The sequence below is a fragment of the Dipodomys ordii genome, unplaced genomic scaffold (genome assembly GCF_000151885.1).
Source record: "Dipodomys ordii isolate 6190 unplaced genomic scaffold, Dord_2.0 Scaffold10, whole genome shotgun sequence".
NCBI classification, from domain to species: Eukaryota; Metazoa; Chordata; class Mammalia; order Rodentia; family Heteromyidae; genus Dipodomys; species Dipodomys ordii.
Window position 1 is genome coordinate 4,382,432 of NW_012267226.1, and position 20,029 is coordinate 4,402,460.

At 42.0% G+C, this 20,029-nt stretch overlaps 1 protein-coding gene across 4 annotated transcripts in view; it reads left to right on the forward strand.

The window, feature by feature from the left end:
- Ntm (neurotrimin) overlaps positions 1-20,029 on the forward strand; it is a 1,030,143-nt gene that overhangs the window by 596,935 nt on the left and 413,179 nt on the right. For 2 of the 4 annotated variants that reach the window (XM_013009574.1, XM_013009576.1), the window contains exon 2: positions 968-1,052. In XM_013009574.1, the coding sequence (XP_012865028.1) occupies positions 968-1,052 (85 nt within the window). Of the gene's footprint in view, positions 1-670; positions 1,053-20,029 lie in introns of those variants that run through there. The other 2 variants (XM_013009575.1, XM_013009572.1) reach the window with 1 other exon arrangement.

Consider the following 20,029-nt stretch of genomic DNA (forward strand, 5'->3'; position numbering starts at 1 on the left):
CGCGCGGCTCCGGTGCAGGCTGCGCTTCGCCTTCCCCAGCGAGCGAAGGAACCAGCGAAGGAGGGGCCGCCGCGGCCCACTCCTGCCCGGCCGCTGCTGCCCGGGTCGCCCTGCCCGCCCTGCCGACACCGCTGGGATCGCGGAGGCTGCAGCGTTGCTCAGGGCTCCGGCGAAGTTGACCGAGCCTCTGCGGCACGATCCCGCGTCTGGATTGCGCGAAGCGGGCCGAGCCTTCTCCTCCTTGCCCAACCCTGGCCGCCTCCTGCCAGCGCTACTTCCCCATCGGGCTATTGTTAACTGATCGTTTCTGGTGGCGAGCCTTCCTCGAAACTTAAAAAGAAAAAAAAAAAAGAAAGAAAAACAGAAAAAAAAAGACAGAAAGAAAAGTGCTGGATTTCGTTTCCCCACCCACCCCCTGGCTGGAGCTGAGGAATCGCAGCGCACGTCTGGATAGCCGGGTGAAGCCCGCCCTCATCCCCTTCCGACACCAAAGTGCTGCTTACTCCTCTCCAAAGTGCCATGTCTGAACTGTGAATGGGAAGAAGCGGCCCCTGAAACGTGCACCTGTGCGCCCGCCCGGCGCTGCCCATCCCGGCCACCTTTCTCTGGCCCCAGCAGCGAGCAGAAGCAAGTCCCCCGCCACCACCACCACCCCATCCCACATTTGGATGTCTTCCGTGGAAACTGCTTCTCCGAGGCTGGATTTGGGGGAGGAATACTAGACTTGGAGGAGTCTGCGCGCTCCTCGCTTCCCCGCGCCTCGCGGTCGCCGCTAGTTCACCGCGCAGTCCCCGAGCTCGCTCCCCACCCCACCCACTTCCTGTGCTCGCCCGGGGGGCGTGTGCGCCAGGCGGCCCGAGTTCTGGGAAGTTGTGGCCGTCGAGGATGGGGGTCTGTGGGTACCTGTTCCTGCCCTGGAAGTGCCTCGTGGTCGTGTCTCTCAGGCTGCTGTTCCTTGTACCCACAGGAGTGCCCGTGCGCAGCGGAGATGCCACCTTCCCCAAAGCGATGGACAACGTGACGGTCCGGCAGGGGGAGAGCGCCACCCTCAGGTAGGGAGCTGCCATTTTACGAATTGGTGAATTGTGTGGGCTGGGGGAGAGGGGAAAGGGGGTGCTGGAGTGTGCGCGGGAGCACGCTGGGGCTAGCAGAGAGATCGCTGGTTCCCTGGGTTGCGCGGTTCGTGGATAATGCTGGGTGCTCGGCCTGGGATGTAATATGGCAGGCATAGGGAGACGCTCTGAGGTGCGCAGTTTTCCTCAAACTGGCCTTTCTGAGTGAGGGATTTGGTCAGGGTGAGGGGTGGCTGGGTTCAGCGGTGGTGGTGGTGGTGGTTGTGGTTCTGAGACTAAGTGCCAGTGGTCCTGGTGCTGTCTGTGCCTGAGCCTGGTGGCCGTTGTGACTGGAGGCCTGGCTGAGACTCAGCATGAACGTTGTTCTCTGAAGTTAATGAGTCCCAAAGGAGCTGTCTGGCTTGGTGTGAATGTCCTCACTCTACCCAGGCCATGGGGATTTGCCAGCCAGGACTCCTGAGATCTGCAGAGTCTCTGTGTGTCTGGGCCTGTACTGTACCAGGGCTTTCCTAGCTGCTTTGGTGCCATGAGCTGGTGGACAGAGAAAGATGCTTTCTCCTTCTCAAAGGAGGCTTTCTGAAGCCAAAGTCAGGGAGTCTGATTTGACCATGCAAAATGTCATTTAGTCTGGTGAATCCGTGTTCTTTCCATTCCTGCTGTTCACCAAAGCAGTACATATGCAAAACTCACCAGGGAACAGAAACTAGGCTTCAGTGTTATGTGGGTCTGGATTGGTTTCTGGAGCGAAGGCTTGCAGATTCTGGGGAAGGAGGAGGAGAAGAATAATCTTGGCTATGCGCTTGTAAAGGAGGATGATTCTATCTTCCTGATTACCTTGCTATATGGAAACCCTTCACTCCATTTCCTGTGTGGAAGAACACAGGAGTGACTGTTATGGGAAATCTTCCTCTCTGGAAATGTTTAAGGGAGTAAGCATTGGGCGGAAAGGGGAGGAGGGGGGAATGTTTAAGGCAGTAAGCATTGGGCGGAAAGGAGAGGGGAAAGAAGTTTTAAAGCTTCATTTTACTGCTTTTCTTTTGACTTAATATGTTAGTTTTTTCCATAAAGTTGTCAAAACTGGGCAATGGAATAGGCCACAGAGCACATGACAATATTCTCATTCTTTGAATATGAAGATTCTTCGGATGACAAGATTGTAGTTGGTATCTATGGTTTTTGTCCTCTGGTTACTGTTCTTGTCAGCTGACATTGGATGAGTTTGTGACCTGTGTACTTAAGATGAGTCCTATAGGAAACAAATTAGAAAGGGGGCATTGGAGAGACAGAGTTGGACTGTGAGGACACTACATCCCCAAAGTGTGACTTAACGGAGCTACATGATGTTGCAGCTATCCCAAGATCCTTTATATTTGGGTGCCAACCCTCAGGGCCTTGCTGAACTAGTCACTGGTCCAGGAAGTTCACCTTTTCAACTTAGCTCTTTAGAGACTAATTTAGGCTAAGGTAAAACATCTAATTGTCACTTCTTCAGAATGACTATGCATCTGCTTTTGTACAGGGATCTCATGGGAGCTGCAAGTATGCAGCGATTTCAGACTACTTACACAGAAAAACAGAAACGAACCTCTAAAGTAATATGGTCAAAGAAATTGAATGTTCTCTGGATGCCTCCTTTGTCCCTAACCCTTGACTACAGGAAGCCCACCAAGGACAATGTAGAGGCTTTCTCAAGTGGAGAATATTTTAGACAAAAATAGATTTTTCCACCCAAGGAGAAGTAGAAGTTGGTTATCTCTGCAGAGATTTGAGATAAATAAATAGTAAATGGAACTTGACAGGGACTCTCACATTATAGGGAAAATATGAGGAAAGATTAGCTACTATCTGGTCTCCAAAAGAAAGCACCCCCCGCCAGGCTCATGAGAAACTGGACATTTCTGGATGAGTTCAGCAGATTCTGAGCCATGGGACAGGCCTGGGCTTGGAGCAGCTTCTTTTTCAGAACTTATTATTGTGTACTAGCTAGCTTCTCTTCCTTTATCCTTCCTTCCATGCTTCCTATTTTTCCCTCACTCTGGGGTTCCTTTCCATGACTTTTGGACAATGTTTGTATATATTTTCATGTGTGTGTTTCATACAGCAGTCTTGTTAGAGTAGAGATGGAGGAATGAGATTTTGTTGGGCTTCTGTTCTAGACTCTAGAATTGACCTCAGTCCAGCCATGCATAGAAACACCCTCCCAAGACACCTCCTGACATTTGGTGTCAGCCTAAGGGCTTGAATGTCTTCCTTATATGCAGAAGAAGACCATCTCAGTGGAGAAAGCCCTACAGGACATTCTAATTGACACCAGCTGTTGGCCAAGGCCTGCTTTAGGATGTGAAGAGTTCCAGGTATACCAGGCAACCTGTGTATAAGGCATTCATGCCTGTGGGGTAGTCTCCTTGTTCTTCTTAGACTGTTATGTTATAGAACAAGGAAAGGATGCACTGGTTGAGGTCCACTTTGGTGAAGTGGAGGCCTTAAACTAAACTTAAAAGTGGCACATAATGTGCAGGCAGGCCAATTAGAATTGCAGCATGCATTTTGTGTGCATAAAAATCACTGGAATTTGCACATCACATGATGCTACATTGCAACAATCCAGTCTTTATGCCTCTGGGCTATCTTATTTTTTTTTCTTATTGTGTGTGGAAGACAGGTTTTTCATCCTCCTCCTTCCTAACTTCCCTCCTCCCTCCTTCCTAACTTCCTCCTCCCTCTCTTTGTTGCCTAATGATGTATGCATAACCAATATAAGAAACTATAACTTGTAAAAGCCTGAGCACCTCTGCTTTGGCCTAGATGACCCTAAACCACCATGCTGTGGGGTTGTAGTTTTCTTAGTAACCAGCAGAGGCCCTTTTGCTCTAGTTTCATTTATTCTGCTTTGTTCTTACCAGTTTCATTTCTTTGAGGATCTTTTTTAGGCCCCAAAGAATAAATGACTTGGTAGCTGATTCTAATTTGAGGGAATTTTGAAAGAATGCCTTATTTTATCCAGGTTGCTCATATATATATATGATCTTTGTTGGAGATACAAGGGAATCTTTCACCTAACATAGCTTTCACAATCAGAAAAGAAATGCACATATTTTGCAACCTCCCACCATTTCTCCCCTCTTGCAGTTATTCTATGACTATATATGTATATACACATATATACACACATATATACATATATACAGACATTTTTGTGCACATATGCATACATACATACACATATGCATATAGATATGTATATGTATACACTAGGGTTTTGAACGAACTAGGGTTTTGGACTTTGTGCTAACTTATCTGTCTTGCTTATCTGGCACATTACTATTTGAGCTATGCTTCCAACCCTGCCTTTTGCTGTTTTTCTGGAGATGGTATCTTGGTGAACTTTTCTGATTAGGCTGGCTTTGAACTATGATTTTCTAGATTGTAGCCTCCTGAGTGGATAGGATTACTGATATATACCTCTACCTCTGGCACCTGGCTCTATATGCATATTTTCAAGAAACAAAATATGAAAACAGTTAAGAATTATTTAGGGCTCATTATGTGTTAAGGAGTATTATATCTGGACTATGCAAGGATTCATGAATGTATAAGTTCTTTATATAAGATTTTGTATATGATTTATAATGATCCATATATAGTATCCTACTCATCACTAATCACATAGTATTATCTTTTAACTCTAATACTATGTTACAATTGATATTAATAGCCCCATTTTAGAGATGAGTCAATGGAGGCATAATGAATTCATATCACCTCATTGAAGTAGCACAAATAAAGCAGCTTTGAAGCTAGATTAAATGCTAATAATAATGTTAACAAGATGAAAGTTTCTATTTTTATGGGCATATTATTATTTAACATTTTATATATATACTTTCTGAAATAAGCTTAATTATTACTCATTTTTTTAGATGAAGTAGCTGAGGTCTAGAGAGGAAAATTTAGACAAGAGCAATTGGCAAGGCTAGAGTTCCAGTTCCCTCTGCTTGATTTTGCAGTCCAAGATAACTCAGAACCCACTGTTCTGTGTTCCCCTAATTCCTCAGTGGTACTCAAATAGAAATATTTAACTCTGCCTTTCTTGGTGTGGCCTGGGAGAAGATCTTACAGAGTAAAGATCATCCCTTGCCCTGTCATGAGCCCTGTATACTGGCAGGTATTTACTGAACAGGTGACTGAAAACAAATTAAAAGTCTCCCCCACCCTATGTTCAGTTGAACTCCTTACCACATTTCTTTGTCTCTTTATTTTGCAATTCAACTGTGGTCACCCAATGACAATAAATGGAGTGGTTCTTTCAGAAAGGGCACTGGGCTGGGGGTTGTGGCATGGCAAGGCAGGGGGTATGGAATTATGCTCACCTCTAAAAGCCAGGCTGTGGACAGGAAGATAATCAAGATGGTGAGGCCAAGTGTGTTCATTAATGCATGGGTGGTCTACAGTTACTATGCATGGCCTGAGCACTCTTGGTGGTCGAGTTTCTGTGGGCAGGAATTTGTCCTTGTTGGAAGGAAAGGATAAGCTACTGTAAGCTTGAGGTGGCCAACTGTGTGTGAGAGACTAAGGTAGAGACCTTCATTAAGTGTTGGCCCCACTAGTCAGTAATTCTGCTTAATACATTTCATGTCTCTGAGATTCCCTAACTAAGAAAGGGGATTATTTCCTGTATGCTACATGAATCGAGAGCTGAACTCTTCCTTCTGCCATGTGTCTAGACAGTAGGTTCTGCCACCGAACTGAATTTTTCTAAGATGAGTTAAAAATAAAAGAAGTCTTGAAATACATGCGATATGAAGGCTGAGTCTTGATCTAGCACCCGTGGAATAGCAGAGAATTTGATGGTCTTAGACTTGTATGTACCCACAGAGACTTCTTCAGATTTAGGAAGTTGTGTGTCTACACATAAAGGACTTTCTTTCAATTTTTAATTTTTGATGGTCATGGGATTGAACTCAGGGCCCGAGTACTGTTCTTGAGCTTTTTTTCCCTCAAGCCTATAGTGCCATTTTGAGCTACAGTGCCACTTTTGGTTTTCCGATGGTTAACTGGAGATAAGTGTCTCATAGATTTTCCTGCGGGATCTGGCTTTGAACCATGATTCTCAGATCTCAACCTCTTGAGTAGCTAGGATTACAGTTGTAAGCAACCAGCACCTGGCAGCATTCATTTTCTCTGCAAATGAATTGTTAGTTCTGCAGTGCTCCAAGGCCTCTGGAGAGTAGCTTTATGCTTGCTTTACATTTACACCCCAATACTGAACATACGAATAGAATCTGACTGGCCATCTCCTACCTTTCATTTCCCTTTGCTCTGCTTCAGACCTTCTGGTCTTCTTTCTGTTTCATAACCTAGTAAACTTATTTCAGCTACAGTCTTTTATCTCATCATTCCTACTGCTAGAAATCCCCTTACCCCAGATGATCCCATAGGTTATATCTTGTTTGGCTCAAACTCAAATGGAACCTCCCCACTGAGGCCTTTCTGACACCCAACTCAAAATAACCAACTAACACTTCCTTTATAATACACCAAATGCACATAATCTATTGAATTCGTGTCTTTGTATTCAGTAGGCAGATGGGTCATATTGGCTGTCCATGATTTCATATCTGTACCATGATACATGCCAGGTCACTTCCCTATTGAGTCCTTTAGCATCTGAGGCTATTTTACACCCTGCTGATGTGTTCAGCCTCCTGTAGACCTGAGGGAAATTAGCTTCTTCAACATGAGGAAGGGCACAGAAAAGCATCTTTCTGCTTATCCTTCTTTATATTTTTAGAATCCCTTGGCAGCTGTTGTCTCATGATGGAACTATTGATCTGTTGTTTACTGGTTCACTCCTTCCGAATAATAATGCTATTTAGGACTTATGAGCTGGTCTGGCTTCCTGGGCCCCTCCCGGAGTTGTCCACGGTGCCCTCACCTAGGGGCATTGCCAAGTCTCCAGCTGGTGGCCTGTGGCTCTAAGGAGCATTGGCAGATGGGTCTAGGGAGGGAGGTTTCTGGGAGCACACTGAGCCTGTTGAGGAGCCAAAAAGCTAAAATGGGAAAACTAAAAACTCAACCAACCATGGGGAAGAAGGAACTGGAGTATTCCAGTTGTCATTGGAACCCAGAGTTGGGTATAGAGGGGCAGCTCAGGTCTCAGCTTTCCTATTATATTATATTGTGCTATATTATAGGTGCTTTGTGGACATGTGTCATCTTTCTTCCTCCTTTAAGAGCAACACATTTTGGAGTTTGAAAGGATTGTAGGGAGTAGGAAATTTGACTATCTAGCTTTGAATTTAGTGAGGGTAGTCATCATCATCTGTCTTGCACAAAGATACGTTTTGGAAAGGTGAGAGAGGTTGACATCTAGAAGACAATCCATCATCTGGCTGCGAGTTGTCAGTGAATTTGGAGATGCACGTTTTTGAATGAAGGCTAGCATTTCCCCTACTAAGTGTAAAGACATCCTGCTGGTAGATGTGGTGTTGCCCATGGAATGGTCTGGAAAGGGTGACCATGTTCTCTCCTCACCGTTGCTTTAATCCAGAGCAGAGCCTGCATTCTTTCACTACAGCTCTGACTGTGTAGGGGACAATCATGTCTACTGAATGCCAGACCCTGTGCGGAGCTCTTTTACTGGCAGAATCTCATTTACTCCTTGTAGAGACTCCCTGAGGGGTAGCTGTCAGGAACCAAAGTGAGACTTTCTTTTGGATTTCAGACTTTGATGGTGGTGGAGCCTGGGATACAGAATCACTCATGTCTGATTTTTTATTTCCTTGTCCCAGGGCTTGCACTCATGCCTGGGCATTTTCCCTGAGCTTTTTGGCTCAAGGCTAATGCTCTACAACTTGAGCCACAGCTCTATTTCTGCCTTTTTTCTGGTTAGTTGAGATAAGAGTCTCATTGAGCTGCCTTTGAATCAAGATCCTTAGATCTCAGCCTCCTGAGTAGCTATGATTAATCACCTTCCATTACTAACAGAACCTGGTTCATGTCCTGATTTTTAACCCCTTTATACCAGAGAACTAGTCTCTTTCTCTTTCTCTCTCTCTCTCTCTCTCATCAATCTTCCTGCATTGGCTCATTTCTTTCCTTATGAGGACCTAGTGAATGTGGTCTTTCTCCTATGATCCTGCACAAGAAGTTCAATTCTTGAAGTGATTTAGGGAGGGGAAAGGAGGATGGAGGGAACATTTTATATAGTTGGTAGTTTCTGTAGAGACAGACAGAGAGACCCAGAGATCCAGCTTACCTCTCCAGGCTCCTTTTCAAAGCCTCCCAGGACCACCTTGTTTTTGTTTTTATTTTCAGAGGAAGACAAACTCCTGTTCTTCTGTCAGCCTTTGGCTTCAAGTATCAGCAATTTCAAACATTTTCTCTGATGAAGGATTGAACAAATATGGGTGGAAACAATTCTATTAGAATTCCACAGCAATGTGTCTCTATGACATTACCATGGGGCAGAATGAGTTTGAGGTCTGGACCTATTTGTTTTCTTCTTTTTCTTTTTGTTATTAGCTATATTTGACATTTGTATCTTTTCCGAGGTATATTTGAAACAATGTCCATAGCATATATGTTATTTGGGGTTAAAATCTACATAAAGATCATTTTATTTCCTTATGCACAGGTTGATGGATATTCACTGTGTAATATATAACCAACAAAATAGTATCATCAACACATCAGAAATGGTTAAATAATACCAATTTTAGGAAACTTTGGTTTACTGGGTTTAGAGTGCAATTTCAAACAGCACATATAAGTCAAAGGGAGTGAAATTGAGATGTTTAAGGGGAGTACAATGAGAGGAGGCAGAGGTCTTTGAGCAGGAAGGCCTTATTGGCTTGTATTGCAGCAGGAATTTGTGGGAAGACAGTGGGTACGCATGGTGGAATATGAACTGGAGGCTAGGAACTCAGTAACGCTGGCTTAAGCATATTCTCTTTGTATGATAGCAAGCGAAAAATGTTAATCTTGCTGGAAGAAGTACAGAGTTATTATATCCCTTGAAGTGTTGTTTTGGGTTAAAGTGAAGCAGTAGACACAGCCTAATGCACAACTATAGTCACATTCCCCCCCATATATAAGTGAAATGAACATTCATATATCCATGCATATACACATGCACTTGTACATATATGTATATATGTGATATACATATGTACATACACGTACAAATATACACATATCCATATTGCCACAGTTTGAGAGATATACTTTGCTTCTGAAGGAGACCTATAAAGAGAGAAATTCCTCTAGGTTCACCTGTTATTGTTTGTTTTTTGGGGGGTATTTTTTCCCCAATCATGGGGCTCAAACTCAGGGCCTGGGTGTCATATGTTCACTTTTGTGCTCAAGGCCAATGCTTTACCACAGCTACACTCCCAGTATTTTGGTGGTTGATTGGAGAGGACAGCCTCATGGATTTTCATGCCCTGGCTGGATTTGAATCAAAGTCCTCACATCTCAGCCTCCTGAGTAGCTAGGATTATAGGTGTGATCCATCAGAGCTCAGTTTTTTGTATGTAGTTCTTTGTACACGCATGTGCATACACACACACATGAGCTTGCATCGGTGTAGCTAATTAGATTGTAGGAATCATCTTCAGTTCAAACAATTGCTTGATATATTTTATTTTTGAGAGGGAGTGAGAAAAAATATTTTTCCTAATATGATTGTTGCATAGAAAGTTGTGAGAGTTCACAGCTCAAGATGAATTCCCAACAGAAAAAGCCATACAGAGCATTCTATGCTGCAGGTTTTCTAGAATCCATGTGTTGATTTTGTTAGGAGACAGGCCCAGAGCTTGCATGGTAATAGCAAAGAAGGGCAAAGTTGCCTCCTGCATTTGGCATTTCCTTTTGGGGAAGTCTATCCCTCTGGCATTAGAAACTTACCTCAGAGTTCACCAAAGGGACCAGAGTAAGTTCTTTCTACTTTTTTTTGGGTGCAGATCCTGGGGCTTGAACTCAGGGCCTTCGTGCTGTCCCTGAGTTTCTTTTTTTGGGGGGGGGATCCAGTCGTGGGTCCTGAACTCTGGGCCTGGGCGCTGTCCCTCAGCTCTTCAGCTCAAGGCAAGTGCTCTACCACTTGAGCCACAATACCACTCCTGGCTTTTTTCTTTTTGCTTATGTGGTGCTGAGGAATCGAACCCAGGGCCTCAGGCATGCAAGGCAAGTGCTCTACCACTGAGCCACCTCCCAGCCCCGTCCCTGAGTTTCTTTTGCTCAAAAATAGCACTCTACCACTTGAGCCACAGTGCCACTTCCAGATTTTTCTGAGTAGTTTATTGGAGATAAGAGTCTCAAGGACTTCTCTCCCTGGGCTGGCTTTGCCTCAGATCTGAGTAGCTAGGATTACAGGCATGAGTCACCAGCGTCTGGAAAAGTTCTTTCTACTTTAACCCAATACAAATGATTTCAATTAGCTTAAATAGAGTGAACTATTATATATACCAATGTGAATGTTTCATGATCTGTGTTTCCCAAATCATTCATTCATATGGTTATTTGAGTGTATTTGGGAGTGCCTGGTCAATGTGCTTTCTTGTCAGAATGAAATATTTTGGCTTAGAAAGCTTTTGGGGGCTGAATTATGTTTCATAAAATGAACATGTGAATTAATACTACAACAATCTTGCTGATGGATTTAAAACAGAAACTAATAGAATTTTTAATGAAAACAGAATCAACCAACAGACAGATGGAAAATCACAAAACTGAAATCAGCTTAAGAAAAAGCATTATTGGCCCTGTGGATACAAAGGAAGGTGTGGTTGTATGGAAATAATTGCTTGATCTCCCCTGGTTTTGAGACAGGCTGTAATATAGTACATGAATGGAACAATTCTCTCTCACTCACAATAATCATCTTTTGACAAATTTGCTCATCAGAAACACTCAGTCTAAAATAATTCTAACCCATCAGAACCTGTGCATGAGAAAGAGAATGTATGCAAATTATTTATTTTTTAATTTATGGCACTTATTATGAATACTCTGGGGTGGTGGATTGACATGTACCCTTTCTCTTCAACAAAAGAGCTAACTAAACAAATAAGAGATGTGCTGAAGTCCTAACTTCTTGTACCACATATTGTGACCCTATATGGGAATAGGATCATTGCAGATATACAGTTTGAATATCCCTATTTAAAATGCCTGACACTCAAGTTTCAGATTTTGGATTAAAAAATTGGAATACCGGCAGGTAGGTAATAAGGTATTTTAGGTATGGGAGCCAATTTTAAACATGGAACTCATTTATCTTGTGTATGCACCTTACACATGTAACCTGAAAGTAATTTCATATGTTAGTAATTATTTGTCAGAAGCAAAGTTCCATGGTGTGGAATTTTCCATTTGTGCTGTCATGTTGTATCATGTTGGCATTCACAAAGTTGGATTTAAGAGTTTTACAGATTTGGGTGTTTTGAGACAGAGTCATAATAAAACAAAGTTACTCCCTGATCTGGGTGAAACCTGTTTCCTTATGAAAAGGTGGTGGCGTGGAGGTGTTGAGGAGGAGAATTGCATGTGAAAATGGAGGCAGAGGTTGGAGTGATGTGCCTAAAGGCGAAGGGACACTAAAGGTTACTAGCAAACAACCAGAAGTTAGGAAAAGATCAGGGAGGAACCTTCTACAGGTTTCAGAAAGTATGTGGATTTGCCAACACATTGATTTCAAATGTCATTTTCCAGAACTGTGAAGTTAGAATTTCTGTTGTTCAAAGCTATCCAGTATTGCTACTCTGTTATAACCACCCTAGGAAATTGATTCATTTGAGTATTTTAAGGAGAGACTATCTATCTATCTATCTATCTATCTATCTATCTATCTATCTATCTATCTGTCTGTCTGTCTGTCTGTCTGTCTGTCTGTCTGTCTGTCTGTCTGTCTGTCTGTCTGTCTGTCTGTCTGCTGTCTGTCTGCTGTCTGTCTCTCTGTCTGTCTGTCTACCTATCTATCCTCTATCTTCTGTCTGTCTGTCCATTCCTCCAATTACTCAGTCCCCAAACCTAGAAAGTATTTTATTTTTATCCTCTATACTGCATCTAATCCATATTTAAACTCCATTTATCTTTACTTTTAAGATATATCCTGAATCAGACCACTTTCACCATCTTGAACATATGCTCCCTCCCGACCCTCATTTAAAATTGCCATCCTCTTTACTGATCTATTCTGGCATTCTTTTATCTGATCTTTCTGTTTCCATTCCTGCTTTCCCAGAGTCTATTTTCCATCCAGTCACTCTAGTTATCATTTAAGAACATAAATCAGACTTCATGACTGTCTGGTCAAATCCCTACAGTGGCTTGCGGTTATATTCAGAATGAAATGCAAACACATCAGCCATGTGAAGAGGCTTTTTAATAACTTGGTGTCTATCTACCCTTCCTGTCCTGGTTGTCCCCCAGTTTGGATGCAGTTCACAGACTTTCACGTTGTTCCTGGAACTTGCTAAGTCCATCCTGCTGTTACAATAACCTGTGGCTAGACCCTTCATGGAATCCATGTGTCTGTCCCAATGTCCATTTTTTCCCCTCAAAAAATGCTCCCCAGGCTAAGCTGTCCACTGTAGCCATGTCTAGCCCAGCACCACTCAATTTCTTCACCTAGCTATAATTGCCTTCATAGCCCTTAAGACTTAGAAAAGTCTGTTATTTATTTATCTGTTACTTATTTATTGCTTCTTCTCCTAAAATGCAAGATCCACCAGGCCATTGAGTTTATTGCTCTCATTTATAGAGAATAAATTACTGCTGGAAACATGGGATATATGAAGGGATATTTGTTGAGTGAATGAAACATTTATTAGGAATAATCATAGGCTATTAATAGTGAAAATTGTTTATCTTTTACTAGAAACAGGGAAGTCTGTACTAGCACAGGCTTGAGTTTTATTAAAGTACACAAATGGGAGAGGAGTTGGGGGCGGGTAAGAGCTGGTGTTGGGTTTGTCTGTTAGGTCATAGTGGAGGAAATTGCTGGGGCAGCATAACACACTTCATAAAGTTGGCACGTGTGGAATCTAAAGGCCCTTTAAATATCCACTTTCACAAGAGGTTTTATAGAAAATCTAATAAACACTAGAATATAAGGATTAGTTTTTAGCTCAAGGCCTACAAACTCGGGCTGGGGAAGAGAAGGAAATGACAGAACACTGACTGTGAGCCTGAAATTTAACAATTTTTTCATTGTCTGTTATTTGATTTTTAAAACTTTTCTTTCTTAAGGAAATCTTACCTTAGGGCAGTAGAGTTAATAGCTAAGTGCAGAGCTGTCCAGGCTCACAGCCTTGCTCAGGCTCCTTGGTGAGTGAACGTGGGCACGTTGGCTCACCTCACTGTGCCAGAATTTATCATCATTTACAGGGGTCTTGTAATAAGGGAACCAAGTCATCAGTGGAGTGTCTGGCATTTATTCGTGCCCAATGTTACTGATAGGACTGAGGGAGGTGTCCAGTGTGAACTGAGTCCCCTGCATGTGGGGATAGTGAGATCCTTACACAGAACCATAGTTCATGATATGGGAACTGGCCCAGGATGTATAGTGCTAGGGTTGGGTCTGATGTTGGTGCATTCTGTAGCTACATGGACATTGTGGTGGTTGGATAGCTTTAGAAAAATCTCAGCAAGGTTTCTAGGAGCCTTGATCTAGGTGTGGAATGTGATGGAGGTCAAGGTCTAGGAACCAACTCTCCTTGTTTTGGTCTCAGCTCTCTCACAACTCACCATGAAAGACTGCTAAGAAAATGGATGAGCCTAAGCCTCAGTTTTCTCTTCTCTCTGGGATGAGAAGAGACTCTGCCCTATCTGAGTTCATTGGTTCATTGCTGTAATGAGTGTGTGTGTGTGTGTGTGTGTGTGTGTGTGTGTGTGTATGTTCAGGTTGTAGTGCTTGAAGTCAGAACTTGAGTGCTGTTGAGCTCTTGTGCTCAAGGCTAAAGCTTTACCACTTGAGCCACAGTTCTACATCTTGCTTTTTTTGGTAGTTCATTGGAGATAAGGGTCTTATGGACTTTCCTGCCTGGGTTGGCAGGAAATACAATCCTCTGATCTCAGCCCCCTGAGTAGCTAGGACAGGTTCTGGCTATAGAAGCATTATATTTCCCAAATTTAAGCACTTATTAAAATTTCTTGGCAAGACTTTTAGTGATTTTTGCATGTGTCTGAAAGTGAGAATCTTGGCCTTTTCAAACTGAAGTCTCAAATGTTTGATTTTTCTCTTGCTTGACTCTTTACATCTCTGGACAAGTAAAACGTCTGCTTTACTACACAAGTCTGTGAAAACCAGTGACAAAGAAAAGTTTTACCTTGAAGCAAATTAGCACATCTCCATAATGGCTATGACTGAGACATACTGTAATTAGTGAGAATATCTCTTAGATGACAAATGGCTCGTTAATGACTGAAAGTTTCTTATTTAGTGTAACCTTTTTTTGCTGGAGATATTCTAACACTCATTGTTCACACTGACACGTAGGAGAGACAGAAGGGATGGTTTATAGGCTTGTTCTCAAAAAGGTTGATAGGAGATTGTGGAAGAGCAATCATGTATTGGGAAGAATCAGTCACATGTGAGGCTGAATGAGAAAGGGTATGGAAAAGAGGGGGTGAGGGAAGGTACAGTACTTGGAAAGTCTGCAGGGAAAGGAAGCAGTGTTGAGGGTTGTTGAGATGAATGATAGAAGATTCTAGCATTTCCCAATTCAGGGTCAAGGGTCTTGTCTTCATTTCCTGCTTTCTCAATGTGTTGTGTAGAATGAATTACATACTTGATGAGGAAATCAGTAAAAAGTCACAGATTGCTTTAGTGCTCTTATTAAATGTGCCCAATTCCTCTCTCATAGAGCAAATTTTCTCTTTCTTCCACTTCCTTCTTTCCTTCATTCTTCCCTCACCTTCCCTTCTTTCTTTGTTTCTTTCCTTCCTTCCTTCCTTTCTTCCTTCCTTCCTTTCTTTCTGTCTGTCTGTCTGCCTTCCTGCCTGCCTGCCTGCCTGCCTTCCTTCCTTCCTTCCTTCCCTTCTCTCTCTCTTTCTTTCTCTCTTTCTTTCCTTCTCTCTTTCTTTCTTTCTCTCTTTCCTTCTCTCTCTCTCTTTCCTTCTCTCTCTCTTTCTTTCGTTCTCTCTCTTTTTTTCTTTCGTCTTTCCATCTTTCCTTGCCTGCCTGCTTTCCTTCCTTCCTTCCTTCCTTCTCTCTCTCTTTCTCTTTCTTTCTGTGCTGGTACTGGGTATTGAATTCTTGCTTAGCTTTTACACTCCTAGCTGGTGCTCTGTCACTTGAATCACACCTTTCCTTCTGGAATTTTGCTGGTTAATTGGAGATAAGAGTCTCTCAGACACATCAGTTCAGGGTAGCTTCAAACTGAGATCTTTAGATGTCAGCCTTCTGAGTAGCTAGGATTAGAAGCATCAGTTACTATGGCCAGACAATAAAGCTGCATTATTTTATTTTTATTTTTTTAGTAAGGAGAAACCAGAGCTGCACTCATTCATATGAGAAACAAGTATCTTCTCCGGGTGTGAAAAGTGTACAGAACATTTTAGACAGGAGACCTTTCTTTCCTCCAGGCCCTTAAACTGGTTTATGCCAGCCCTTGTTTGGATAAAGAGTGTACATGAATTGTGGTAATCCAGTGTCTCAGTGATCTTGAGTGGTATACACCATGTACAATTATACTTAGTAGGAACCAAATGCGAGAAAATGAGTAAGTAAACAAACAGAGCATCATGTGATGGAAAGACTTGATAGAAAGTAGAATACAGTAAAGGACAGAGCCTGCCATATAGGGAAGGGTAGGAGCTTGTGGGTTGGCCAGCATTATTATTTTTTAAATAATTTTTTATTGAGGTTAAGTGATTACATAAATTTCACAGTATTGTGGGATAGTGATACTTAGTTAAAGTCACAAACACATTTTAACCTTCACCAGGAAAACTGTCATTATCTTGGTCTATAATGTTTGTGAATTCTGTCAACTTTGACAATACCACTATTTTTTCCAAATCAGGTGACATGTACATTTCTTTCCTTTTGCTTAGTGTAGGTTTTTCTCTCCTTCCCTCTCATTCCCTCCCTCCCATCACTGCCCTTGACTTGCTTAATTCATTCATCAATGTCCAGTGCAGTTGATGGGTCCCTCTGTTGTATTTTTACCCTGTATCCCCCTGATTCTGGGCTCTTCCTCCTAGCTTTCCTCAGATTTGGCCAGAATTATTAACAATTGAGGAGAGCTATTGAAGCCATGTATTATGCAGAATGCTTTCCAAATATGAAGAGCTAGTTAGAGGAGAGGCAAGAGAGAGGAAGGAATGAAAGGAAGGAGCAAGTAGTCAGCAGAGAAACAGCAGTTTGGTTGGAACACGAAGTTCTGGGGTTCTATTACGCAGTAGGGGAACTGTAGAAAACAACTAGCTACTATATATTTCAGAATGCTATGGGAAAAGATTTTGAATGTGTTTACTATTAAGAAGTGGAAAATGAGTATGTAGGTATGTTTAGCTGACTTTAACATTGCACAGTGTATACATATACCAAAATATCATAGGGCTCCCTACTGAGGCATGTAATTCATATGGTTTTATGAATCAGTTAAAATAAATTTAATTAAGCCAGGCACTGGTGGCTCAGGCCTGTAATACTAGCTATTCAGGGCACTGAGATATGAAAGTCAGGGTTTTAAGACAGCCCAGGCAAGAAAGACCATGAGACTCTTATCTCCAATTAAATACCAAAAAGCCAAAAGTAGAGATGTGGCTTAAGTGGCAATCTAAGCTCTGAATGAAAAAGCTAAGGAACATAACCCAGACCTTGATTTCAAACCTCAGTACTAGGACAAATAAAAATAAATACATTTAATTGACAAAGAGAGATTTTGGGAGTCTTGAGCATCTAGGAAAATGATTATAATGTAGAAGGTAAAGAGTGGGTGCCATTGGAGCATAGGGGAATTAATGACAATCCCAAGTAAACACATCACCTTCCCTTGTCCATATCAATTTAATTCTTTCTATGTAGATGTCTGAAAGTGACCTGGTAGATACGGTATTGTCTGTCCTGGTTTTGTGGTTTGGGAAAGCCCATATCTTATGCCTTGACCCTCCTAAAACCACCAGTGTTTACATTTCTGTTGCCTTTCTCTCTCCTTCCTCCTCTTCTCCCTCTCCACCTCCCTCTTTCTTTATCTCCCTCTCCTCTCATGACTCAGGTAGGATCTCCCATGGAATTTTGCCAATGGGATAGCTTCAGACTTGAATCTTCTACCTAGAGCTTCCTGTGTAGTTGGGACCTCCATAATTGGCTTGGCAGTTGAGATAGGGATCTCACTGAGTTTTTCCTGGAGCTAGCCTTGAACTGTGTTTCTCATGATCTCTGCCACCTGAGTAGCTCAGATTACCGGCTGCACTACCTTGCCTGAGTCTTTCTCTAACCAACCAGTCTTCTTTCCCTTTTTATTGTCGTTTTCATGTGCCTTGTCTGAACATTGCAAACACTTAAAGGATGCATTATATTCAATTTGAGCTTTTACCTGTTGCCATTGCAGGATATTACATTGTGAAATAAGCCAGCATTTTATGATCCTGTGTGAATGTCCGTGTAGGTACAAGCAGACACCTATTGGGAATTAATGGACTCATAGAAATCAGAGATGGATTAGGCCTAATGAGGTGTTCTGAAGAATTATTTAGCACATATTTCATATCTCTATTCAGTAATCAAATCTGTGCACCGTGTTTGCTATAGAAATGAAGTTTTTTACTTTTATCATGCATACGATCATCTTTGTTTATGTCTGGAAATTTTACACTGCATTCCTAAACAATTTTTCAGGAGATTTTTAAAGAATTCAGTCTGACATTTCCTTGCCCCTGGGGTTACCTTTGGTTCTGAAAAGGTAGTTCCTTTGCTGGTCACCATAAATATAGAATTAGTAGATGTAGATCAGGCTCGAAGGACCACACAAGATGCAGAACTACCCAGAGAGTGTGTGCTGGAGTCATCAGACACAAAATCCTACCCTTTCTCATTTCATTCCAGACTTTGAGAAACAGGCCTGATACTGAGTTTTCTTTATTTTCTGCATAACCTGTAATCTGCCTATATTAGACTTCTTGTCATCGCTGGGGTGATAGGTATGCACCACTACATCCAGCTTTGTTTGTGGAGACAGAGCTCCATGAACTTTTCTGCCCAGGCTAGCCTAAACCTTTGATCCTCCTGATCTCAGCCTCTTGTATAGGTAGGATTACAGGTGTGAGCCCCTGGCCTTAGCTACACTTTATTGTATTACCTGTGAATGGAACTAAACCATACCATAGGCCTGCCTTACCTGTGTTTGCAACTTCTTCAGTATGATACCTTGAAAATATTTAGGTGGAAAATCCACAAATAAGGCCATTATACATGTTAACTGGCATGTCATTATGAATTTTGTGATGAAATCTTTCCTTGGCCCACTCCACTCCACCCCAGAGGTGAATCATTCCTTTGTCCAATGCAGCCATAGGGTATATGCTCTGTGGATACACCTGCCCATCAATTTCTTAGTACCTATTTTGATTATTAGATAGATTGTCCTAACATCATGGTGCTTGTGCTGAAGTAACCCTTAATTCTCTTGACATTAGCCTCAAAGCACAAGAGCAGTGATGTTGGGAATTTGGATATGGCAAAGAGAAGCTCTGAAGTGCTTTCTTTGAGAATCACTGTACATCTTCAAAGAGAGTAGGGTGTGGAAAGCAAAGTAAGATGTTTTGAGAGAGACACATTCACATAACATTATAACATAGTATATAGTTACAAATGTTATATTTTATTTTAAACTATTGTTATTAATCTCCTACTTGCCTAATTTGTAAATAAGACTATAATTGGCATTTATATGTAGGAAAAAGACATATGATATATGATAAAAAGACATATATAGTATAACTATATATCATCTATCTCTTTGCCTCTATCCATTTATTTTTCCATCCATCCAAATAAACCCTCCCCGCCGCCCCCCCCCCCGCACACCACTAGCTGTCATTTTGGATATCCAGTTGTGGTCCTGGAATAGATTTCCTAGGGATAAGGGAAATTAATGCATTCTCACACTTACCTGGCAGAATTGTAAAGTGTTGTTGATGATGATAATAATGACAACAAAAACAAAATCAGCAGCAGCAGCATTTAATGAGAAGCTATCATTACATGGTAAATACTTTCATGGGTCATCTTATTTAATAATCATAATTATTTATAATAATTATATAAAATAACATGTAAACTCTCAAAAGAGTTGCCTGACATCTATTAGTATTAAACATGTCATTTTATATCATAAATCAAGTAAATTATCAAAAGCAGAAGCTAAAACTACTTACTGTCAATGGAAGATGAGGAAAGATGGTTTTCCCTTCATGTGTCTGTAATCTGGCTCTTGGAGAAGTTCCAGGCACAAGGCCTCTTCTGTCACTTTGGTCTTGTTCCACTGCAAGCATGCCCTTCCAGTGTATGAAAATACCCCTGCCCCTCCTCAGCTTGCTTAGCCTAGGTATTTCCCACAGCCTTCTCCACACTCCTCTTTTTTTTCTTCCCACTGAAACCCAGGTGCATGGAAATCTTGCAGGCAGCATCTCACCTTTCTTTGAACTTTCAGTAGGTACACTCCTCTTACTCTCCTCCGCTCCCTCTCTGTTGTTTCTTAACCATTCAATTATGTATTCAGGAGAGATTTGACTGACATCTGCTAAGTGGAAAACACTGTTCCAACCCCAAAATAGGAAACCAATAAGCATCCATATAATATCAAATCAGGTAGTGAAGGATTCACTCAAGAGGAAAGCAATCCTGTGAGGTAGGGGGAAATGAGGAAGTACTCTGGTTTGAAAGGCATTGGTTATAGGATGCTTGCCTGCTTTCCTTCCTTCCTTCCTTCCATCCTTCCTTCCTTCCT